At 41.8% G+C, this 25,496-nt stretch overlaps 1 protein-coding gene across 6 annotated transcripts in view; it reads right to left on the reverse strand.

The window, feature by feature from the left end:
- Positions 1 to 13,054: 13,054 nt before the first annotated feature.
- The window catches only part of SEMA5A (semaphorin 5A), a 567,470-nt gene continuing 555,028 nt past the window's right edge, over positions 13,055 to 25,496 (reverse strand). For all 6 annotated transcript variants that reach the window (XM_086361189.1, XM_086361183.1, XM_086361185.1 and 3 more), the window contains 2 exons: positions 22,335 to 22,546; positions 13,055 to 19,784 (listed from right to left, as the gene is read on the reverse strand). In XM_086361189.1, the coding sequence (XP_086217315.1) occupies positions 19,665 to 19,784; positions 22,335 to 22,546 (332 nt within the window). In that variant the 3' untranslated portion in view covers positions 13,055 to 19,664. The remainder of the gene's footprint in view (positions 19,785 to 22,334; positions 22,547 to 25,496) is intronic.

The raw sequence follows: 25,496 nt of genomic DNA on the forward strand, positions 1-25,496 counted from the left end.
CTTCCATTCACAATAAAAGGAATAATAGCAAAGGCGTACTTGTTCAGCACCTTGTATGTGGCCAGGCCCTTTGCTATGAGTTAAGATAGATGAACCTAAAGATTCATCCTTTAGATGAATCATCTAAAGGACCTTTCAGTATAGGCAGACCTTGGAGATAGTGTGGATTCGATTCCAGACCACTGGAATATGGTGAATATTGAAATAAAGCCAGTCACGTGATTTTTTTTCTTCCTCTGGTTTCTCAGTGCATGTAAAAGTTATGTGTCTACTGTACTACAGTCTATTAAGTGTGTGAGAGCATTGTGTCTAAAAAAATGTCTACCTTAATTGAAAAAACAGTTCCACTCAGTCGCTCAGGTGTGTCTGACTGTTTGCTACCCCATGGACTACAGCATGCCAGGCCTCTCTGTCCATCACCAATTCCCAGAGCTCACTCAAACTCATGTCCATTGCTTCAGTGATGCCGTGCAACCACCTCATCCTCTGTCATCCCCTTCTCCTGCCTTCAATCTTTCCCACCATCAGGGCCTTTTCTAATGAGTCAGTTCTTTGCATCAGATGGCCAAAGTATTGGAGCTTCAGCCTGAGCATCAGTCCTTCCAAAGAATATTCAGGACTGATTTCTGTAGGATTGACTGGTTCAAAATCCTTGCATTCCAAGGGACTCTCAAGGGTCTTCTCCAGCACCACAATTTGAAAGCATCAATTCTTTGGCACTCAGCTTTCTTTTTAGTTCAACTCTCACATCCATACATGACTAGTGGAAAAACCATAGCTTTGACTGGATGGACCTTTGACAGCAAAGTAATATCTCTGCTTTTTAATATGCTGTCTAGGTTTGTCATAGCTTCTCTTCCAAGGAGCAAGCATCTTTTAGTTTCATGGCTGCAGTCACCATCTACAGTGATTTTGGAGCCCAATAAAACAAAGTTTTTCACTGTTTCCACTGTTTCCCCATCTATTTGCCATGAAGTGATGGGACCAGGTACTATGATCTTCGTTTTTTGAATATTCAGTTTTAAGCCAGCTTTTTCACTCTCCTCTTTCACTTTCATTAAGAGGCACTTTAGTTTCTCTTTGCTTTTTGCCATAAGGGTGGTGTCATCTGCATATCTAAGGTTATTGATATTTCTCCCGGAAGTATTGATTCCAGCTTGTGCTTCATGCAGCCCAGCATTTCACATGATGTACTCTGTATATAAGTTAAATAAACAGGGTGACAATATACAGCTTTGATATACCCCTTTCCCAATTTGGAACCAGTCTATTTTCCTATGTCCAGTTCTAAATTGTTGCTTCTTGACCTGCATATAGATTTCTCAGGAGGCAGGAAAGGTGGGCTGCTATTCCCATCTCTTTAAGATTTCTCCACAGTTTGTTGTGATCCACACAGTCAAAGGTTTTGGAGTATTCAATAAAGCAGAAGTAAATGTTTTTCTGGAAATCTCTTGCTTTTTCTATGATCCAGCGGATGTTGGCAACTTGATTTCTTGTTCCTCTGCCTTTTCTAAATCCAGCTTGAACATCTGGAAGTTCTCAGTTCACATATTGCTGAAGCCTGGCTTGGGGAATTTTGAGCATTACTTTGCTTTCGTGTGAGATGAGTGCAATCATGTGGTAGCTTGAGCATTCTTTGGCATTGCCTTTCTTTGGGATTGGAATGAAAACTGACCTTTTCCAGTCCTGCAGACACTGCCGAGTTTTTTTAATTAGCTGGCATATTGAGTGCAGCACTTTCACAGCATCATATTTTAGGATTTGAAATAGCTCAGCTGGAATTCCATCACCTCCACTAGCTTTGTTCGTAGTGATTCTTCCTAAGGTCCACTCGACTTCAAACTCCAGGATGTCTGGCTTTAGGTGAGTGATCACACCATAGTGGTTATCTGGTTCATGAAGATCTTTTTTGTATAGTTCTTCTGTGTATTCTTGCCACCTTGTCTTAATATCTTCTGCTTCTGTTAGGTCCATACCATTTCTGTCCTTCATTGTGTCCATCTTTGCATGAAATGTTCCCTTGGTATCTCTAATTTTCTTGAAGAGATCTCTAGTCTTTCCCATTCTATTGTTTTCCTCTACTTTCTTTGCACTGATAACTTAGGAAGGCTTTCTTGCCTCTCCTTGCTATTCTTTGGAATTCTGCATTCAGATGGATACATCTTTCTTTTTCTCCTTTGCTTTTCACTTCTCTTCTTTTCACAGCTATTTGTAAGGCCTCCGCAGACAGGAGGCCTTTTTTGCATTTTGCTTTTTTTCATTTCTTTATCTTAGGGATGGTTTTGATCACTGCCTCCTGTACAGTGTCATGAACCTCTGTCCATAGTTCTTCACCCAGTCTGTCTATCAGATCTAATCCCTTGAATCTATTTGTCTCTTCCACTGTATAATCATAAAGGATTTGATTTGAACAGTCTAGTGGTTTTCCCTAATTTGTTCAATTTAAGTCTGAACTTGGCAATAAGGAGTTCATGATCTGAGCCACAGTCAGCTCCAGGTCTTGTTTTTGCTGACTGTGCAGAGGTTCTCCTTCTTTGGCTGCAAAGAGTATAATCAATCTGATTTTGGTGCTGACCATCTGATGATGTCCATGTGTAGAGTCGTCTCCTGTGCTGTTGGAAGAGGATGTTTACTATCACCAGTGCATTCTCTTGGCAAAACTCTGTTAGCCTTTGCCCTGCTTCATTTTGTACTCCAAGGCCAAACTTGCCTGTTACTCCAGGTATCTCTTTTGACTTCCTGCTTTTGCATTCCAGTCCCCTATGATGAAAAGGACATCTTTTTTTGGCGTTAGTTCTAGAAGGTCTTGTAGGTCATCGTAGAACCATTCAACTTCAGCTTCTTCGGAATAAGTGGTTGGGGCAGATTTGGATTAGCATGATATTGAGTCAAAAAATACTTTATAGCTAAAAAATGTTAACCATCACCCATGCTTTCAATGAAGTGTAAGCTGGTGGTGTGTGTTAGTTGCTCAGTTGTGTCCGACTCTTCATGACCCCATGGACTGTAGGCTCCTCCGTCCATGGGATTTTCCAGTCAAGAATACTGGAGTGGGTTGCCATTTCCTTCTTCAGGGGATCTTCCTGACCCAGGGATTGAACTCAGGTCTCCTACATTATAAGCAGACTCTTGACCATTTGAGCCACCAGGGAAGCCTTTGAAATATTGTTGAGAAACGCCAAATGTGACACAAAGGCAGCAAGTGAACAAATGCTATTGGAAATACGACACCAATAGACTTGCTCTATGCAGGGTTGCCGCACACCTTCAGTTTGTAATAAAATGCAAAACTATGGAATGCAGTAAGACGAGGTATATTTAGGTGGATGCTCTTGTTATCTCCGTTTACAGATGAGAAACTGAGACACAGACCAGTGATCAGCCCCAAGGTCACAGCCATAAGGGTAGAGCCTTTGTTGGAAGCCAGCCCAGCACCAGCTCCCTGTCGTCAGGGAGCCAAAGACGCAGCTGTCTTGTCAACACCTTTTCCCATCTTCCAACCCAGACCTGGTACCTAGTGGCCCAGAGATGGAGTACACGGAGGTGTTGGAGCACGTGCTTCGTCCCCTCACTTGTGTGTGTCTTGTGAGGCTTTAAAGTCTGAGTGATTTTCTAAAATGTGATCAGGTGGAGAATTCAACCACAGGTCAGATTCCTTCCTTTTAATTTTTTAATGTTTTTTAAAAAGTCTTTATTGAATTTGACACAATATTGCCTCTGTTTTATACTTTCATTTTATAACCACCAGGCATGTGGGATCTCAGCTCCTTGATCAGGGATCGAACCCAAATCCCCTGCATTGGGAGGCGAAGTCTTAACCACTGGACCGCCAGGGAAGTCCCCAGACTCTTTTCTATTTCCATTCTGATTCCCCTCCCCACACATTGCCCCTTGTACTGGGTGGGGTTGGAATGGCTGTAGACGATTCTGGGAGGTTCTATGCAGAAACAGATGGGGATACATTCAGTTGGGCTTCAGGAAGAGCATGTAAGTGGTATGTGATCACCTCTCTGTAAAGTGACGTTACTGCAGGCATCTTGCTGTCAATACGGCAGCACTTAACCTGTCTGTCATATCACCCCTGTGTTGACATGAAGGTGTGGCTTCAGAGGGGCTGTCTTGCAGTGCACAAGTCTGGGAATGGTGGAGGGGAAAGAAGATTTGGAAACACAAGGCCATCAGCTGCTCTACATAAGTAATCATCCTTGTCTCTTAGCTTATATGAGAATAAAAGTTGAAATAAGTGTTCCAAATTTTGACAGAAACTCTGTAATTCCACATATGGCTACATACAACACGGTGTTATTGATAAAGATAAATCAGCCTGGTTTAATAATTATCTTCTATTTTTGCAATAGTATAGTTTTTGTCTGGTAGTTAAGACACACACTCTGTTATTTTTTTGAATTATTATATATGTAGTTTCTCCCATAATTTAAATTTTTTTTTCGTTTGTAGAGATTTATTTTCTAAGTCTGAATAAACACTGATTTTCATACTTCATAGTGTGAATCACATATTCCTCTTCTCTCAAAGACACCAAATTAGATAAGCTTCAGGTGCTTTAAAGTGGGATCTATCCTGAGTATGTGCTACACAATGCATGTGCCACAAAGGGTTAGGCTAGAGTGACTGGAAGCCCAAGGCAAGTGTTTCTCCAAGTTCAGAAGGGAAGCGTGGCAGCTGTCACAGGTACTTGAGCAAATGTGTGTCCCCTTGTCCGTTCAGGAATTGCGAGCGCCTCCTAGGTTCAGGACAGGGACTTTCCAGCTGCAGTGCCGATCTGTAAGTGTGTGCACGTAAACACACCCACTGGCCAACTGCCCACCTCTCCTCCTGATGGGCATGTCCTGACGCCTTGTTGCTGCCCCCACCAGGCTTCTGTCAGGGACCGTGAGGCCTGGCTACCAGGGGATGCCAGCCTCAGAAGGGGCACAACTGTAACTCTTATAAAGGGTATCTACTATCAGGAAACAGGGCTTCCCTGGTGGTTCAGATGGTGAAGGATCTGCCTGCGATGCAGATCTGGGTTCAATCCCCGGGTTGGGATCAATCCCCGGGTTGGGAAGATCCCCTGGAGAAGGAAATGGCAACTCACTCCAGTATTCTTGCCTGGAGAATCCCATGGACAGAGGAGCTCGATGGGCCACAGTTCATGGGGTTGCAGAGTTGGACACGACTGAGCAACTAACACTTTCACATCAGGAAAAAGGAAGTACAGCAGGGCTGAGGTGGCAGAGGGGCAGACCCTGACAAAAAAGAGACCCATAGACAGGGCTCTGCACAGCACTTGAGTGTGAGAGTGGCTGGCTTCAGGAAAGATGATCCATGAACCTGTAACCGAACCCAGGTCAGCTGCTCACTGCTCACTGGCCAACCATTTGAGAGGCCGGTGTCATAGAAAGGAAAAGTGCTTTCATCAAGATCGCCAGTCCAGGTTCGATGCATGAGACAGGGTGCTCAGGGCTGGTGCACTGGGATGACCCTGAAGGATGGGGTGGGGAGGGAGGCGGGAGGGGGGTTCAGGATGGGGAACACGTGTACACCCATGGCTGATTCATGTCCATGTATGGCAAAACCAATACAATATTGTAAAGTAATTAGCCTCCAATTAAAAAAAGAACAACAACAAAAAGAAAATTACAGGTAGCAAGTAGCTGTGATACAATAAATAAGAAATTAAAAAAAAAAAAAAAGAAAAGAAAACCAGGCAATCTGGGGGGAAGGTGAACTCATATCCAGAGACCAGCTCCAAAGATTCTGCTTGGCCATGACAGTTTTCAAAGGGAAAAAAAAAATGGGAGAAGAGGGGTAGATCTCAGTGAGGCACTGGGGAAAGAGGGTGGGTTCTGTCTCCATTGTGTGCAGACCGACGGACTCTCTCTTCAGATATTATCCTGTCCATGTGATCTGTCTGCAGGATTGCTTAGAGGGGCTACGGGGGCAGAGAGCTAGTCTTCTTTTTAATGTAGGAAAAGAATCAACAGGTTAGATAAGGCATGGCGTGCATGCAGGACAGCATAAATCAGGGTTAGTTTCAGTTGCTTAGTGATCTCATTCCCATAATTAGATTCTTTTAAGATTAGAGGGGAGCAAAAAAGGGCAAACAGGAAAGGGAACAAAGAGCTGCTTTCAGAACCACCACTAGGATGAAGAATTGACCTTCTGGCAAAGGCCATGGAAAGTACCTGACAAATATCACTGAGCTCACATACATGAAGACTGGAAAACCTTCGTCCAGCAAACTTTTCTCTGTATTCTAAGGTGAGACTCATTTTCCAAACATTAATAGTGGTTTTTCAAACTGAAGATGAACTTTTGCAGTTTCGGAGGTTTGTACCAGGGATCATTTCACCAAGGGTTACCTTTTGAAAAATAACAGGGTTTCCTCTGTTATTTTTTAGTAGCTGGTCTTAGGAGCTCCGCACTACCCCGCACCATCAGATGTTTATCAAACGTGTTCTTGTTGCTTTCAGTTCTGGTTCTGACTGTGATCACAGGGGTGAGGTGAGAGCTTCGAATACTCCCAAGAAAAATGTACGCCAAGTCGATTAATGAGAGAAAAGCCATTTCTGACATTCCCGTTTGATTTTATAAGCAAACTCCTGTAAAGAAGTAAACCAAATATAAACAAGTATAACTCCAGAAAATAATATAGTTTCAAGTGTTATTTTAAGGACAATTTCTTCTTACATTAATTTCCTACAATTGTGCAGTCAATACATTCAATCATTCCTGTTATTTTTCATAAGCTGGGCTCGAGGATACACTTTAAATTGAAATTTACATTGTGTATTTCAAATACATCCAGAGAGGGATTTTAAATCATGTTAATTTTACTTTTTAAGAATAAATGAAGTAGACTCAAAAAAGAGGAAGTGGATACATGAATATTAGATGAGAATGTTTAAACATTAGAATGAGTGTGGTGTGTGTGTGTGTGTGTGTGTGTGTGTTCAGTTGCGTTTGACTCTGCAACCCCATAGACTGTAGCCTGCCAGGCTCTTCTGTCCATGGGAGTTTCTAGGCAAGAATTTTGGAGTGGTTTGCCATTTCCTTCTCCAGGGCATCTTCCTGACACAGCGATCAAGCCTGCATCTCTTGTATCTCCTGCATTGGCAGGCAGGTTCTTTATTGTAAGCTGAGCCAGCAGAGTAGCCCCCTATTATAATATATCACTGTAAATACAAAGATTCTGAAAAAAAAATCACGAGGAAGAACACTAGTGCCACATTTATTCCACTCACTTTCTAACAGTCAAATGTAGGTTCTCTGGTGGTGTTTTAAGATATAATACAGATACTCAGGAAGTATCCAAACTCAAATGGTCTGGGATGGGGTCTGGGTGATGTTTAAAAAACAGCTCCCCAGATAATATCAATATGCAGCCAAAGTTGATAATCTCTTGGATTGTCAACCTGCTAAATCATGAAAGACAAATCTCCCCAAGAAGCTGCAGGAAATTCTTCTGCACTTTTAGCATTAAAACACCCCCAACCTTCCAATCGAAGAGAAGTCTATAAACTGTGCAAGTCAGCCTGAAACATCTGGGTAAAGACAGATTTATATTTCATTAGTTGGAGTTAAAGTTAGTTAATCATTATAGCATGCTTCATTAGTTTATATTTTTGTATATTTTGTTATTTTTTGCTTCCATATTAAATGAGCCTTCTGGTCAATTGAAAATTATATATGGGGAATTATACACATATATGGAGAAAGAGGTGGCAACCCACTCCAATCTTCTTGCCTAGAGAATCCTGTGGACGGAGGAGCCTGGTGAGCTGCTGTCCATAGTGTAGCACAGAGTCAGACACGACTGAACTGACTTAGCTTGCATGGATGCATTGGAGAAGGAAATGGCAACCCATTCCAATGTTCTTGCCTGGATAATCCCAGGGATGGAGGAGCCCAGTGGCTGCTGTCTATGGGGTCACACAGAGTTGGACACGACTGAAGAGACTTAGCAGCAGCAGCAGCAGCATACAATATATGTTTAGATATATATATATATATATGAGTGTGCATCAGTTCAATTCAGTCAATCAGTCATGCCCATCTTTTTGCGACCCCATGGACCGCAGCACACCAGGCTTGCCTATCCATCACCAACTCCTGGAACTTGCTCAAACTCATGTCCATCGAGTTGGTGATACTATCTAACCATCTCATCCTCTGTCGTCCCCTTCTCCTCCTGCCTTCAACTTTTCCCAGCATCAGGGTCTTTTCCAGTGAGTCAGTTCTTCGCATAAGGTGGCCAAAGTATTGGAGTTTCAGCTTCAACATCAGTCCTTCCAATGAATATTCAGGACTGATTTCCTTTAGGATTAACTGGTTGGATCCCTTTTCAGTCCAAGGGATTCTCAAGAGTCTTCTCCAGCAGCACAGTTCAAAAGCATTCTTTAGTGCTCAGCTTTCTTTATAGTCCAACTCTCACATCCATACACGACTACTGGAAAAACCATAGCCTTGACAAGATGGATCTTTGTTGGTAAAGTAATGTCTATGCTTTTTAATATGCTGTCTAGGTTGGTCATAACTTTCTTTCCAAGGAACAAGTGTCTTTTAATTTCATGGCTACAGTCACCATCTGCAGTGATTTTGGAGCCCAAAGAAATAAAGTCTCTCACTGCTTCCATTGTCCCCCATCTATTTGCCATGAAGTGATGCGACCGGATGCCATGATCTTAGTTTTCTGAATGTTGAATGAGTCTTCTGATCTTAGTTTTCTTTTTTTAAACTTTATCCAAAATTTATTAGTCAGTTTTTTTAACAATTGGTAAATGATTATGTATTTTTTTACATACCAAAAATATGGTTGACTTGTCCACAAAATATGGTATGAAAATGGATACTTTTAAATTAAAGCATTGTGCAGTAGGATTCACTGAAGACCTGAAATTAGTATTCTACTAGGAAATTCGGCTGCAGACTTACTTTCAGAACATGGACAGAGATAACTGGAAAAACTTATGATTTGGGAAAATACTTTATTAACAGTGTATTATGAGTGTTGTCTTCAGTTAGCCATGCCTTTCTATATTCTTGCCTTTTGTTTTAATTGCTTTACTTTAGCAGCAGCAGCAGCGTCATCAGTGGAATTTTGTTTCCAGACTGAACCAAGTCCAGTAAGCTGATAAAGCAGATAGCAGCTAATGAAGCTAACAATGGGCCCCATAAATGGATGATATTATGTAACTATTACACATAGACCCAACAGATTTATGATTTTTCTATTTTGGCCCAGAAAAGTTTATTGTGCTGGGATTTTTTAAAAAAATTGAACTGTAGTTGATTTACAATACTGTTAATTTTAGGTGTAGAGCAAAGTGATTCAGATTTATATAAATATACATATTTATATACATACACACTCTTATTCAGATTACTTTCCATTATAGGTTATTATAAGATATTAAATATAAGTCCATGTGCTATACACTAAATTCTTGTTATTTATCTGTTTTATATGTAGTGGTGTGTATTTTTTTTTTTAATTGGAGGCTAATTACTTTAAAATATTGTAGTGGTTTTTGCCATACATTGACATGAATCAGCCATGGGTGTACATGTGTCCCCCATCCTGAAGCCCCCTCCCACATCCCTCCCCATCCCATCCCTCAGGGTCATCCCAGTGCACCAGCCCTGAGCACCCTGTCTCATGCATCGAACCTGGACTGGTGATCTATTTCACATATGGTAATATACATGTTTTGATGCTATTCTCTCAAATCATCCACCCTCGCCTTCTTCCACAGAGTCCAAAAGTCTGTTCTTTACGTCTGTGTCTCTTTTGCTGTCTTGTATATAGGGTTATCATTACCATCTTTCTAAATTCCATATATATGTGTTAATATACTATATTGGTGTTTTTCTTTCTGACTTACTTTGCTCTGTATAATAGGCTCCAGTTTCATCCACCTCATTAGAACTGATTCAAATGCATTCTTTTTAATAGCTGAGTAATATTCCATTGTGTATATGTACCACAGCTTTCTTATCCATTCGTCTGTCTATGGACATCTAGGTTGCTTCCATGTCCTGGCAATTGTAAACAGTGCTGCGATGAACATCGGAGTACATGTGTCTCTTTCAATTCTGGTTTCCTCAGTGTGTATGCCCAGCAGTGGGGTTGCTGGGCTGTATGGCAGTGCTATGTCCAGTTTTTAAAGGAATCTCCACACTGTTCTCTATAGTGGATATACTAGTTTGCATTCCCACCAAAATGTAAGAGGGTTCCTTTTTTTCCACACCCTCTCCAGCATTTATTGTTTGTAGACTTTTTGATAGCAGCCATTCTGACTGGTGTGTGTTGGTACCTCATTGTGGTTTTGATTTGCATTTCTCTGATGATGAGTGATGTTGAGCATCTTTTCATGTGTTTGTTAGCCATCTGTATGTCTTCTTTGGAGAAATATCTGTTTAGTTCTTTGGCCCATTTTTTGATTGGGTCGCTTATTTTTCTGGAATTGAGCTGAAAGAGTTGCTTGTATATTTTTGAGATTAATTCTTTATCAGTTGCCTCATTTGCTATTATTTTCTCCCATTCTGAAGGCTGTCTTTTCACCTTGCTTATAGTTTCCTTCGCTGTGCAAAAGCTTTCAAGTTTAATTAGGTCCCATTTCTTTATTTTTGCTTTTATTTCCATTACTCTGAGAGGTGGGTCATAGAGGATCCTGCTATGATTTATGTCAGAGAGTGTTTTGACTATGTTTTCCTCTAGGAGTTTTTATAGTTTCTGGTCTTACATTTAGATCTTTGATTCATTTTGAATTTATTTTTGTGTATGGTGTTAGAAAGTGTTCTAGTTTCATTCTTTTACAAGTGGTTGGCCAGTTTTCCCAACACCACTTGTTATAGAGATTGTCTTTTCTCCATTGTATATTCTTGCCTCCTTTGTCAAAGGTAAGGTGACCATAGGTGATCTTAGTTTTCTTTGAATGAGTTTCTGATCTGTTTTCTGAATGTTGAATGAATGAGTGTCTATATATATATATATATATATATAGCTCAGTCAGGACAAAATCTTCCTGTGATCCAAGAGACTTGGATTCCATCCTGGGTCAGGAAGATCCCTTGGAGAAGGAAATGGTAACCCACTCCAGTACATTTGGTGGGGAAATCCCATGGACAGAGGAGCCTAGAAGGCTATAGTCCATGGGGTTGCAAAGAGTCTGACATGACTTAGTAACTAAACCAACTGACAACATATATATGCGTGTATATATATATATATAGAGAGAGAGAGAGAGACAGAGAGAGAGAGAGAAAGCTGTTCAGTGGTCAAGTCATGTCTGACTCTTTGTGACCCCATGGACTGCATCACACCAGGCTTCCCCGTCCCTCACAACCTTCCAGAGTTTGCCCAATTTCATATTCCTTGAACCAGTGATCCTATCCAACCATCTCATCCTATGGAGAGAGAGAGAGCGATTTAATGGGATCATGAATACTGAAATATGACTTTCAGGCATCTTCTAGCTATGTTTGGGCTTACTAATTGTTAGTGTTCACTATAGAAAAACCTTATCTTATGCAAGAAAGAGTGGAATTTGATGTGCTGTAGAGAACATGAGCTTCATAGAAAAATAAATTGATCATTGCCAATACAGGATATCAACTCCTTGTAAATTAAAAACCTGATTGATTTTCCTCAGGACGCATTTCTTGTTGCCCACTGAGATACCTGTAAAAGTTGTTTACCACATCACAGAATCATCAGGAGACTGGTTAGTCCTGTCTTGGCCTCCACACAAGAGGCCATGGCAACACACTCAGGAGCATGTTGTGGCGTTTCCCCCGGAAGTTGTCTGCAGTCTCCCTCCAGTGAAACGCTTTCCTTTAAGTGGTGATCACACCTCAGCACATCTGGAGACAAAGGGGCCACTGAGGCTCCACAAAGAAAAATGCCACTAAATTGTTTCCTAAACAGTAGGGTTTATTTCAAGGCTAACTTACAATGGAATGAGACAAACTGTTTACATAAAAACCTAAGTACAAAAAATATAATACAACTTTTACTGTACATATCAGGATTCTCTTATTTTTTCCCACAAATGTTGGCAGATAGAGATGAGGAGGGGGCTGCTGTGGAAGGAAAATTGGGGGAATGTTGGCAGGACCCGGGATCATCCTTCATGAGTTGTTTATAAAAGATGCAAAGGTTTGGGTTCTAGCACTTGGCAATCCGCCAAGAGCAGTGAGTGAGCAGGACACTTGCACTTCTGGGGTACCAACTCATTTTACCTTGTAGACATGCTTGTTTTCCTCAGTGTTGAGGCTGGGAGCTGGCAGGAGTTGGTGTCTGCTGACTGGCTGCATGACCCCTGTGCTCTTTGCCCCTGAACATCCATCACTAATCCAGGGCAGCGGGCAATGGGCTCCCTACCTGCGCTGCACAGCCGGTATTTTAAAGTGATTTTGAAAACAGCATTATCTGGTGTCTTGGACAACTTTCTTAGATTTAGACCTGAACAGCTCTCCAGCAAGCAGTTAAGAACAGTGAATCGGGTGTGTGTGTTAAGTTGCTTCAGTCTTGTCCTACTCTTTGCAGCCCAATGTATGGTAGCCCACCAGGTTCCTATGCCCATGGGATTCTCCAGGTGAGAATACTGGGGTGGGTTGCCGTTTCCTTTTTCTAAAATTGTGTGCGTGCTGAGTCACTTCAGTCATGCTGGACTCTTTTCAAAACCAGTGAACTGATGAACAGAAAAGATGAAAGTGAAGATCACTGGAAATCTGGATTGCACATTTCTAGCAACCAGGTTTCCAATGAAACCTTGAAAGTATAATGTAAGGAATGAAAAGCAGTGTAGTATATACACCCAACAGTCATGAGGGGAATGTCCAGAAATCCACAAGTATTCCAACAAGACAACTGAAGTTCCATTTTTCTCACTCCAGTGAAGGGCAGACAGTGCTACCTCATTCTAAAAAGGGTCCATTATGATAAATATATATTGTCTCTTACACATGAATTTCAAGATCAGTAACTTTCTGTAAGTTTACCAAAGGCTCAACATGACTTCCAAGAAATTTCAATAAAAAAAAGAAAAACAATCCCAAATAAGTTTATTTTGTATCACAAAAACAGCAACAGCAAATTAACAAGGAATGAGGCATTTAACATTTCATAACATATTCAAAAGTTGTGAATGGCATAACACACAATTTTAATTACATACTTTTGAAGAATCTTACATTGGACCAATTTTGTGCACTTTCTTTGCAAACAGTGTAGAATTTTGGTGGTGTATGTAGGGGCTTGTGTTGAAGGTTCCTACTGTGCTTTCTTTCAAAGTGCAGAAATTCAAGTTTGATTTTGGCCAACAGTCACAGTATGGGTTGAGGGGAGAGAATGAATCAAATTTAACAGAGAAAACACCTGATTCAAATTAAGGAAGAAAACTTTGTGAACTTATGAAGCAGTTTTGACACTGACTTCAAACAAACAGTGGGCAGTATTCTATGTGGTTGTCACTCCACTCACCAGATCTGCCAAGCATCACCAGCTTCCATCTGATTTTCCTGTAGCTATAGAGACTTGACTGAAGAGGGCCAGTAACAAGATCCTTTAACTTCTACAGGCATCCCATTGACATTCCTTCTACAGAACAAACTCTCAAGTATTTTTGAAAGATGTAAAATTAAAGTGATGACAGTTTCTGGAAGGCTGGGCTCACCTAAATTCTGAATACATCATGCCACCCCACTCCGGCACCACAGCTCCAGTGGGGGCAGAATTCACACCTGACGATGCTGTGCTTCTTGTTCTTTTCCTGAGATCAAAGAGGCATATGAGTGATTTTCATTAGAGTACAGCCAATCAGTCTTCTGCTTTGAACAAATATCCAGATAAAATGATAAATCATCATCTGAAACAAGGCACTGGCGATTTTTTACAGGAAATTAAACTACCTGCACTTACTAACAAGGCTCTTTCTTAGTGATGATAGTTTGGGTCTTCTGGAATCCAGATTTTGCTTTCCAGCTTGTATTTATCTAATGTGGGGACCATTTTAAACATCTAACATTTGGGTCATTTTTGGCATTAAGTTGCCAAAAAGCTGAGAAAGAACAGGATCATCTTTGAATGGCTGGCCTAAGATTTCTGACTGATATGGAAGAGGTGGAATGAATTTTGTTGCCCATCCAACATGTTTGTTTAAGAAATGCTATACAGTGATTTTCCATTTCAATTTTTCTCCTTTCAGGTGTTACAATACCTTTGACTAGCTACTGTTGTCATGTCAACAACGTGAAGCAAGTTTGGTGGAATGAAAAATGGTTTTGGGTAATGGGTAATAAGGGGCTTCCCAGGTGGTGCGGCGGTAAAGAATCTGCCTGGTAATGCAGGAGATGAGACACAAGAGATATAGGAAGGAAAATCCGGTGGAGAAGGAAATGGCAACCCAATCCAATATTCTTGCCTAGGAAATTCCAAGGACAGAGGATTCTGGTGGGCTATATAGTCCACAGGGTCATGGAAGGTCACACATAAATGATCAACCAAGTGCACACACACACACATACAGTGGGTAAGAAGCTTGAATGTTTTGTTTTTCTTAGGCAGGACTAATACAATCTTTTAAAAATACTACACGAGACAACTTTCATTGGGAATAGTACATTCATGTCAGGCTCTGATTTTGGTTTTGATAATGCTGTTAGACATTTTGCAATGTGAACCCATATTTTCAAAAGAGAAAAGGTCTCCATTCCTAATGTTTCTGAAACATGTACTAAATTTTTGATGATGCAATATATGACCATTACAAAACTCCCACTTTGATCCATCTGCTCCAAAAATATCTATAATGCATCTTTAACATAAATCCATAAAAAAGAGAATGGAATAGTCATTTTGATAAAAATCTCTGCCAACAGTCCAACTTTATATCTTGCTCATTACTTTTCAATTTCAAAAGAAAAAACAAGCAAGGATGAAAGCAATATATTATTTTGTGTTTTATCAGGTTATCAAAATAGAATGCATTGGTTCTGTATTTGTAGAGTTACAAGATATATTTAAATTAATTATTATTAATGACAATAGGAAAGAATAACAAATAAATTCCACTATGGTCACTGGTCTCTGTATATTTTATCTTAGATGGCAATTTGCTGTGAAATATTTGGCATTCCCTTTTGTACATTTCTCAGGCCAAAATGAATGTTACTGTGTTGTCCCACTTCACACTCATTGATCAGAGAAGCTTTCTAGTGTCTGACAATAGTTAAAAAGGTAGGTAATCAGAAGTATTCAATCTTGGTAAAGCCTTGTCAACACGAATCACCATGTCAACATAAATTACCATGAAATAAGAGACAGTAGACGAAATGAATATGCTGGGCATAGCCAATGAGATCTGTGAACTCCATTTTGTATCGGCTTAAAAATAAGAGCAGGAAAACAGTTTGAATATGAATAGATTTAAGTGTGTTTGTTTGTTTCTGTTTAATTCCCTGCCTTCACAGACAATGATTATTGGAGTTGTGGGATTTATGTGCAGCCCTGCCACGTGGAGAACATATGCCTAGAGGCAGACTCGGTGCACGGCATTCACCCCTGATACTTGTTGCCTCTGGATAGATGCCCCAGAGTCACCTTGTGAAAATAGACTGAATTCGGTGTAGTTATCACGAAATGCCACACACAAGAAAATTCCACTGAAATATAAAAGACATCCTAGGGCTAAAGAAAGTTGATGACCTTGGGGCAAAGTCAATGCTGAAAGTGGTTTGACAGTGCTGGAGAAATATTCATAAATGTCAAAAAGGAACATCAGGATATTTGTAAATGCAAACACCATCACGGCTGCACCTCCAATGTGCATTAAGGGAGTGTTTACACAAAATGACTAACTGAGCGCAGACTTTGTACATTAAAAAAAAAAAAAATCTCCTTTGATTTGCAGTTGCACTAACACATCCTTTCAGGAAGCCCCTGGGCTGAACATTTGTCCGTAACTCTGAAGGCATCTGACTCACTAACTCTCTAAATTCTGAAGGATTCCTGTGCGAACTCTGACCACACAGGCTTTGATGCCCATGAATTCACCCTTTTCAGATAAATGAGGAAACAGAGGCACCTTCATCTGCACTCTGGGCAGTTGATCCCGGAAGATGCAGGGATCACACACAGGACTGTGTGAGATGATCACAGTCTCCACCTGGGATCATCCACAGCCCTGGGCTGCGAGGGACCAGAGTCCCTTCTTCACAAGACCACTTTCTCCCAAATTCACTTCCTTTCTCTTTGACATCACTCATGAGTCAAGGGGCCAGACCCCTGGCTCTCACTGACCCCGTGGGCTGACCATCCCTGGGCACAGAGCCTTCTCCACATAGGAGCCCTCACATCTGCTCACCACTTACCCCTCTCAGTTCCTTTAGGCTCTCTGTCCACCCTCCATACACACAGGGAGCCATCTTTTCCCCCAGGATTACTGCCAATTCTAGTTGGAATCGACAGGCTTAGTGACACGTCCCTGAAAGAGCAGGAAGGGTCAGATCCCCCGGTAAGTCCCAGGGGCACCAGCACAGAAGCAGGCCTAGAGCAAGTCAGGCAATCAGGGAAGAAAAAGCCCGAGTCCAGGGAACCTGGGTCTTCATGCAGCACAGCCTGAGTCTGTGTCTCCAGAATCCAGAGTTGAGGTCATCCAGGGAGACAAATCCCTCAGTGTGATCAGAGCCATCATCTGCAGAGCTACTTTGAGAGGCCACCTGCTATGCTGTGAGCAGGGAGCCTGGGGCAGTGCGGGTTGGTGTTAGCCAGTGACTAGTCTAATCTAGACAAAGCACCCAACACTGGGAATCAGATTCCAAAGAATTTCAGTGTGAGACCGAAGCCCGTTTCCTAATGAGAACCAGCCAAACTTCAACTATATCTAGAAGCAACCCTAGAAATTAAACTGTTATTAGTTTTTATTTGTGCTGCCTGTTTCAGAAAAAAAAAGACAAAAGGAAAGGAAGAATGAAAGAAAGAAAAAGAAAAAGAAAGGAAGGAGGTTGGATAATGAAGAAGTTACACAGAAATTTAAAATGTGACAGGTGTTGGCAGGAATCTCTACCATCCCCCTTACAAAGAGCTGCTGTTGGAAGTCTCCAGCAGAAGTGAGAGGCTTTACCATGAAAGCCACCACGTAGGGGCTTAATGAAGGGTACAGAGGGGAGGCAGACACGTGAGCAGTAGCCCTATGGTAACGGGAAAACAAAAGTTATTCCATGGCTGGTTAAAATTCTTAGATTATAGCTAAAACTATTTCAAAACCAATCCATATTCTATTAAGTAAGAGGGAGGGATGGAGAGAGGAAGGGATGGGAGGGAAGGGGAGAGAGAGAGGAGAGAGAGAGCAGAACATTTTTGTTTTGAATAGAATGCCAGAGAACAAAAACGAATGAATTTCTTTGCGGTGATCATCATAAAGCTTTATGCGATCAACAACATGAAAAGCCTGTTGCGGGGGAGGGTGCTTTCCTTAGTGTGTGAGACTAATTAATGACCAACTTTGAAGTCATTTAGAGAACATTTCCCATCAAGTCCAGTGATGCTTTTTTTGTTTGAAATGTCAGTATCGTCCGTCCTAGGGGAAAGAGAATGATCTTTTAAGCTTAGAAAACATTGTGGGGGTTGGAATTCATAAAACTGTTAAATGTGCTTCACGATGCGGACATCTGTCTTCCAGAACAGTGATGAGACAGGGTGAAGCAACCAAGGAAAACACAACCCAAGGACAATTAGAAAACCAAGTGTGGACTTCAGACAGAGCAATCTCACACAGCATTCAAGGGAATATGGGAGACACAGCATGAACTCCCCACTGGGAAGACCCAGAACATCATTCACTTGAAATCTATCAGACCTCCCAGAGCCCAGCTACAATTAAGATTTTATTTTAGTAGAGCCATTTCAGAAAATTTGGGTACATGAGAATGTTTTGAACTCAACAACATTCATTACGAAGCATAAAAATTTCGAATTTCTTTAGATAGGAAAGGGTGAATACATGTATGCTAAAACATACATGTGTCCCTCGATGCCCATACTGTAGATTTTCACAGATCTGAAGGTTCATTGATCAATAAGAGTATGTTTTAATGTCCATCCAGGCCTTTATCATGACACCCAGAGGCATCCAATGGATAGTTTCAATCTTCTTGTTACTTTCAAAAATTATTCAACCAACTGCCATATATTATGTATCTTTCTTTTGTGAGTAATTTATCCTTTTTTTTTCCTTCTGGGGACCACACTGAACAGTATCATAACTCTGAAATGCTTATGAATGATTGAAGCTCAGAACCACAGGGATCAATGAAAGCCTTAACTTCCAGATACCCTGATTTCTCAGGGTACTTCTTCTGAAATGTTGTTGCCCCATGCAGGGAGAGATGGGAGTAGGTGGGTGGGAAGGCAGCACTGAGATAAAAAAACAAAAGGCACCCAAGCTAAATACCACCTCCTGACCTGACCTGGAGGCAGCAAATGACAGCTTGGAACTTGGGGAGCACTTCAGTATGCACAGCAACACGCTGCAGAAAGCCAGCTTTACACATCGTTAATGCTCTTAGTAGGGGCTGGTGTCCATACGTTAGTTCTATCAGGGAGATGGAAAATAGAAAGTTGCTTTTCATTAAGTGTCAGTTCATCCAATGCCTTCTGTAGCATGAAAAAAAAAAGTTGTTTTCAATTATATTTCAGTTCTTTCAATACTTTCTTCAATTGGCATCATGAATGCTCAAAATTTTTCTTTGCAGAGAGAGGGCAGGTGCACAATCTATTATACAAATGCTAAACAAGTGGTTATTTTACAGAGTGGTTCTTTAGGATGTTACTACGGCCCAGACAGGCAGGCTCCCTTGACCGCGTGGCAAAGAGCTCCCTGAACTGCCATGAAATCCACAAGGCAGAATAAGGCGAGCTTCCCGGCAAGCTGCAGAACACATTCACCCTTCATCCCGTCTGTCCCTCTGTTCTTTACACTCACTTCCCCTGGGAACACCACAGCAATGGCAGCAAGGCTGAGGGTGGAGACCTCACATCGCGTACCTGCACCTCCACAGATGCCAGCCAGGCTGAATCCCCGGGCATCCTCAGGAGAGAAGCATTCCAAGTCCAAACACACACAGGACCATCCAGAATGAGAAGATGGAGATCACCACAATGGTGAGTCCTGGCATGGCCACATTCATATTCTCCATTTTATCAATACTATAAAGCATGTGGAGGTGGGGAGGCTCTCATATAAAGTGCCTGCTTTCTTGAATTAAATCACCATTAAGATTTATGCTCAGAGTCAAGAAGATTGTTCATATTTCTAAAGACTGCTTCCAATGTGGGTGGTACAGTTATGAAAAAGCTCAAAAAAAGCAACCAACTTATTCGAAAAGTGGACTGAACATAATAAAAACAAAATAAAACTGCACACCATGGCTCATTAAAGACAATCATCAAGAATTGTAGACCAGATTTCCACAGTCATGTTTAGATTTTTGTTGCTTTTGAGAACGTTTCTCTTCAGCAGCAATGGGACACTAGTGGCTTGAAATGCACTTGAGATGTATCCAGACTCCATCTCTGAAAGCTTGGAGACATGGGCAGTCATGGAGCACAGGCCTTAAGGAACTGGGGGAATTACATGAAGCCAAAAATAGAAGAGCTCTTAGTACTCATCATAGTTATTGAGATCTGTAAAGTAGGCGTTAGAATAGGTCTTCCCGGTGAGATGTGGGTTGAAGTATTTGTTTCTTTCCTCTAGGATCAAGTTGTTTTTGTTAAACGCCTGTAAAATATAAGATAGAAGACTTACAAGTACTCAGTAAGCAGTATTTCAGAAAGAGAATATAACAGGAGACAATTATAGTTGACCCTGGAACAACACAGGTGTTCGGGGCACCGACCCTCCTCGAAGCTGAAAATCTGAATATAAGTTATATCCACCCTCCATACGTGTGGTTCTTCCACGTCTGAGGTCTGCCTGGACACACAGTGCTGCACCTGGATTCAACCAACTTCCTATCGTGGAGTACGGTAGTAATACTGAGAAAATCTGCAAATAAGTGGACCCAAGAAGGGCAGTGTTGTTCAAAAATCTGCTGTGTGTGTATGTGAGCTCTCCCCTAAGCCTTCATTGTTTTCAAATGTCTTTTCTCACTTACACGCTTCTGCACATCATTTTCCTCGTTGAGGACTTGCCTCATAACTAGGATGAGGTCGGTAGATTTTTCAGTCCAGATTATTTTTGAGCTTTACTCAGAAAGTCTACTTTTGAACTTTAGTCTGAAAATTTCCAAGAGTTAGAACACCTAAATTGAAACCTCCAGGAAACCTAAGACTCTAGTGATTTCAAATTCACGAGCACTTTGAGTATTACCACTTGTAACTGAGTAGCTGTATAAGCAGCTTTTGGATTGTCATGGTACATTGATAAAAGATTTTGAAGGAACACATTTACATAAATGCATGAGATTCTTAATTTCTCATTTTCTACACTTGTGGGAAGGTGACTGTGGTGGTGGTGGTTTCTACTGCAGCCATTTCTGACACAAAATCTCCTTCTCACTAAGAGAATAGTTACCCATACTCTGGGGCCTCCCTGGTGGTTGAGATGATAAAGAATCTGCCTGCAATGCAGGAGACCCAGGTTCAATCCCTGGGTCAGAAGATCCCCTGAAGAAGGGAATGGCTTACCACTCCAGTATTCTTGCCTGAAGAATCCCATGGACAGAGGGGCCTGGCTGGCTACAGTCCATGGAGCTGCAAACAGCCAGACATGACTGAGCAATTTTCACTTCACTTTACATACCCGTACTTTTGTTGAACTATCCCAAGTAGAGGGTAAATTATGAGAGGCTCAAAATAAAAGATGTTAGGTAGGTGGCAGAGCCCAAACATCCAGGATTTATCTGGCCAAGGAGTCATAAGAAAGTTCTAGAAAGACTCATTAGAGCCTGGACAGCGGTACTTTGCCTTCAGAGCAGCAAGATTTCAGATTAAGTGGCTCCTGGATCTTCAGTGAGAAGAGGAGACCAGCTAAATGATCTTCAGATGCTTGAAGCAACTGATCACAGGTGAGCTGATGGGTTGGGATCACACGGAGAAGGGCTCCCTTCTTGGCTACTGGAGGTTTCTCCTTGAAGATTCTTGCTCCTGGGAACACATGTTCCTCCTCCTCTGGGGGCTTGGTTCTGAGAAGGTGTGTGGGGTGTGTTATTAATTCTTGGGGCTTCATTTCCTGGCTCTATCATGGATCAGTATAATGTGCTGATGGCTGCTGGATCCAGCTCTGTCTCTATGCATGTGGGGGCCCCATGGTGATGATAGGAATGAGAGAGGCCCCTGCAGATCCTGGGACATAAGAGCCTCCAACTAGCTGAAGCTGTGAGGGCTGAAGAAACTCCGTTTTCCATGTGGGAAAGAAACTGGATTTTGAATGAAACCATCACAGCAGAGAGACAGGGCATCAACATACTCCCTAAGGACTATTAAGGGGAACCATGAACTTCACAGGAATGTCAAAATTCAGGTAGCTTAATGAAATGATGGCATTTGCAGCAACACGGACAGACGTAGACAGGATCATACTAAGTGAAGTACGCCGGACAAAGACAAATATCGTATGATATCAATTATATGTGGAATCTAAAAAATAATACAAATGAACTTATTTACAAAGCAGAAACACAGAAAATAAACTTATGGTTTCCAAATGGGAAAGGTGGGCATGGGATAAATTAGGAGTATGGGATTAATAGATATATATCATCATATACAAACTAAACAGCAAGGATTTACTGTGCAGCACAGGGAAATATATTCAATATCTTGTGAAAGCAAAGTGAAAAGTGAAAGCAAAGTCAGACTCTTTGAGACCCCACGGACTGTAGCCTGTGAGGTTCCTCCGTCCATGGAATTTTCCAGGCAAGAGTACTGGAGTGGGTTGCCATTTCCTTCTCCAGGGGATCTTCCCGACCCAGGGATTGAACCCGGGTCTCCAGCACTGCAGACAGACGATTTTACCGTCTGAGCCACCATGGAAGCAGCACAGGGGAACATAGTCAATATCTTGTAACAACCTATAATGGGAAAGAATCAGAAACCAAATGTACATGTAACAGAATCACTTTGCTGTGCACCTGAAATTAACACAACACTGCTAATCAACTCTCTTTCAATATGTCAAATAAAAATTAATGGAAAAAATAAGAGACGTCATTCACCTTGCCCCTCACCCCATGACCTGAATCACCACCGCTGAGTTTTGCCGACAGCCCCCAGGATAACACCTGCCTCCTTGGCATACCTGGCCACAGCAGTGGCTGCCGATCCTTACCTTGATGGCCTCCACCGAGTCGTACTTGTCCAGTTTGTTAATGTGGTTGGTTATGCTGGTGTTGAGAGGGGCGGGTGCGACAGGGTGGATGACGGTGGCGTCGTGGGATTGTTGCTGGTACCGCTGGCAGTAGGTATAGACGAGCAGCGTGAGAAGGCAGCCTAGGATGGAGCTGCTGAGCCCCACGGCAATCATGTGGAACAAGTTGAACTCTGGGGAGACAAGAGCCACAGTGAGGCCACCGGGAAAGGGACACACTCCTCCCCAGCACAGTGGGCTCAGAGGAAAAGAGAAGGATGCAAGGGGAAAGCACCACATTCCTTCCAAAACCAGGAAATCATCAGACCCTCCTTTGAAGTGTCCCAGGGACGTCCCCGGTGGTTTGCAGTTAAGACTCTGCCTTCTAAGGGGGGCGGTGTGGGTTTGATCCCTGGTCAGGGAGCTAAGATCCTACGTGTCTTGCTGCCCGCCCCCCCCCCAAAAAAAAAAACAGAAACAAGATACAAGACAGAAACAGTATCATAACAAATTCAATAAAGCCTTTTTTTTTTTTATGTGGACCATGAAAAAAAAATCTTTAATAATATAAAATGTCACTGCTACCAAAACACTTCTCCGCATTGACCAGTGTAGTTTATGTCAATGCTTTTATGGATTATAACCAGTCTTTTGGACGCCCCACACACCCTAGCAGAGACATTTTTTCTCTTTAAAGGCTTGAACAAGAAAGTCCTTCTGTCTCAAGTGCAGCATGATCTGTGGTTCCTGGGGTTTCTAGGGAGCACGTTTTCCATGCTCCTGAAGGGACTGAGGGCCCCAGCACACAGCCTGTCTGTGTCCCGGGAACAAAGCGAGGATGCATCTCACTGCTTCCCATCCCCACTCACCTGCAAGCCTGACCACTTACCCTCTCCTTTATCGCTTCATATTGTTTAAAACTGTGCTCTGATTGCATCATTCTTAATGTTTCCACTACATTTTTGGAATATGAATATGCACATATTGTAAAACATTAGAAAGTGCATAAGGGTAGACAAGAATAAGTCTTTTTAATTTTTTTAATTTCCAAGAGGAAACGACTGTCACCATTTCTGTACTATGTTTTGGAGACACAAGGCACACTCACATGCTGTGTGTGTCTGTTGTAAATGTCACCCAGGTACCATTTTTTTCACTCACTTTGTATTTTGGAGACCTTATAAGTAAAATGCTTTACTCCAAAGAAACAAAGGATTTGTATCAAAGAAATATGATCTTTTAATGGTCATGAAATGACCCTCTTTTATACAGTGTTTTTTTCCTACTTAATAACATTTCAAGTTATTTTGAGTTATAAATACAAAATATTGAAAAAATGAACTGATAGGGCCTTATGTCTCTAATATAGGATTGGTTTGAGTGGTATCAAAGTGGCATAGCAAGGCCTGCTTAATGTCTGAGAAAGAACAACAAAATAAAAAATAAGATATTCACTGTGTGTTGGTAAAACACTCGACAATCAAAATTTTAAGCCTTTTAGGAAATAAAGATGACATCTGAGCTGTGCCCGTGAAGCTGAAATTACTGAAATTCAGGTAAAGCAAAGTATGACCTCAATGCTTTTCTGCTGTCTTGGCAATGTATGGCTCACCAGTTGCCTGAGGGTTACTGGCCTTGTGTCTCCATTGCACAGGGCGCTTCTGAGGCTCTAGCTTTCCTCCCAGATGTCCCCTTCATGCATCACCAGATGCCAAGTGTCACCCTTCTTCTCTCTCACTGCCCACTCTGCACTCAAATGGGACCACTGAAGATGCCTGCTGGGTACCACTGTGGATGCCGGACGAGAAGACTGGGCCACATGGGGAGGTCCCCAGGGAGAGAAGACCTGTGAGTCTGTTCCCTGTACCCAGCAGGTCCTGGCATATTTGTTCTTTAATCACCTGGGCTCCTTCCCAAGGACTCTGAGGGCTGCCTTTGCCTCACCTGGAATCCAGAGCACAGGTGGAGCATCCTTCACCCATCTCTAAACCCTCTAAGCTTCTCCCTCTAAGCTGTGCCCCTTTGCTGCTCCTGGACACCATATTCTGGGGCTCTGGGGCCCTAGGAACTGGATTTGCACCCCAAGGTAGATGAAGATGGTGTAGAAGGGCAGCCTCTTCCTCTGTCCTCTGTGAGCTATAACCAATGTACTGCCACTCCCACTGAAATTCTAAACTGATGATTCCTAATAGAGGCCTCCAGTGCCTTCAGCACCTGAGGCTGGATAATCCAGGAGGATGATACTAGAACATTCCACAGTACCACCCATTCCCTGACATCCACCTCAATTTTTCACTTCTTGATTATTTGGTCACTGGTTTAACAAAGTGAAAGGAATAAATAAATCTGTGGCGTTTTCTGATTTTGTCTAAAGCCTTTAGGGCTGAATCTGGGACAGTAGAATTAAGTATGTAAGGGCCATTCTACTAGCAACCATTAGAAGCTTCTACTCTAACCCTAAAGCCACCCTCAAGGTAAGCAAGCGTGGACTCCACACTTGTCATTTCTCAATGCTTTATAGCCATTTAGACCCTCCAGGGTCAAGGCCATGTGGGGATAAAAGCACTTCTGCTGCCTATATTTTCCTCCAATAGTTTCAGAGCGTCCAGTCTTACGTTTACGTCTTCAATCCATTTTGAGTTTGTTTTTGTGTAGGTGTTAGGGAGTGTTCTAACTTCATTCTTTTATGCGTGGCTGTCCAGTTGTCCCAGCACCACTCATTGAAGAGAATGTCTTTTTTCCATTGTATATCCTTGTCTCCTCTGTCACAGATTAGGTCACTGTAGAAGCAGGTGTTTTTCTCTGGGTTTTCTATCCTAATCCATTGAGCTATAGTTTTGTTTTTGTGCCAGTACCATACTGTACTGATTACTGTAGCTTTGTAATATAGCCTGAAGTCAGGGCTCCTGATTCCTCCAGCTCTGTTTTTCTTTTTCAAACTTGCTTTGGCTAGTTGGGGTCTTCTGTGTTTTCATATAAACTGTAAAATAATTTGGTTATAATTCTGTGAAAAATGCCATTAGTAATTTGATAGGGATTTCACTGAATCTGTAGTTTCCTTTAGGTAACAATAGTCATTTTCACAATATTGATTTTTCCAATTTAAGAACATGGTACATCTCTCCATCTGTTCATGTCATCTGT

Source organism: Bos grunniens, chromosome 20 (genome assembly GCF_055505025.1).
Source record: "Bos grunniens cultivar Pamir isolate PY7600 chromosome 20, Bosgru_T2T1.0, whole genome shotgun sequence".
Taxonomy (NCBI): domain Eukaryota; kingdom Metazoa; phylum Chordata; class Mammalia; order Artiodactyla; family Bovidae; genus Bos; species Bos grunniens.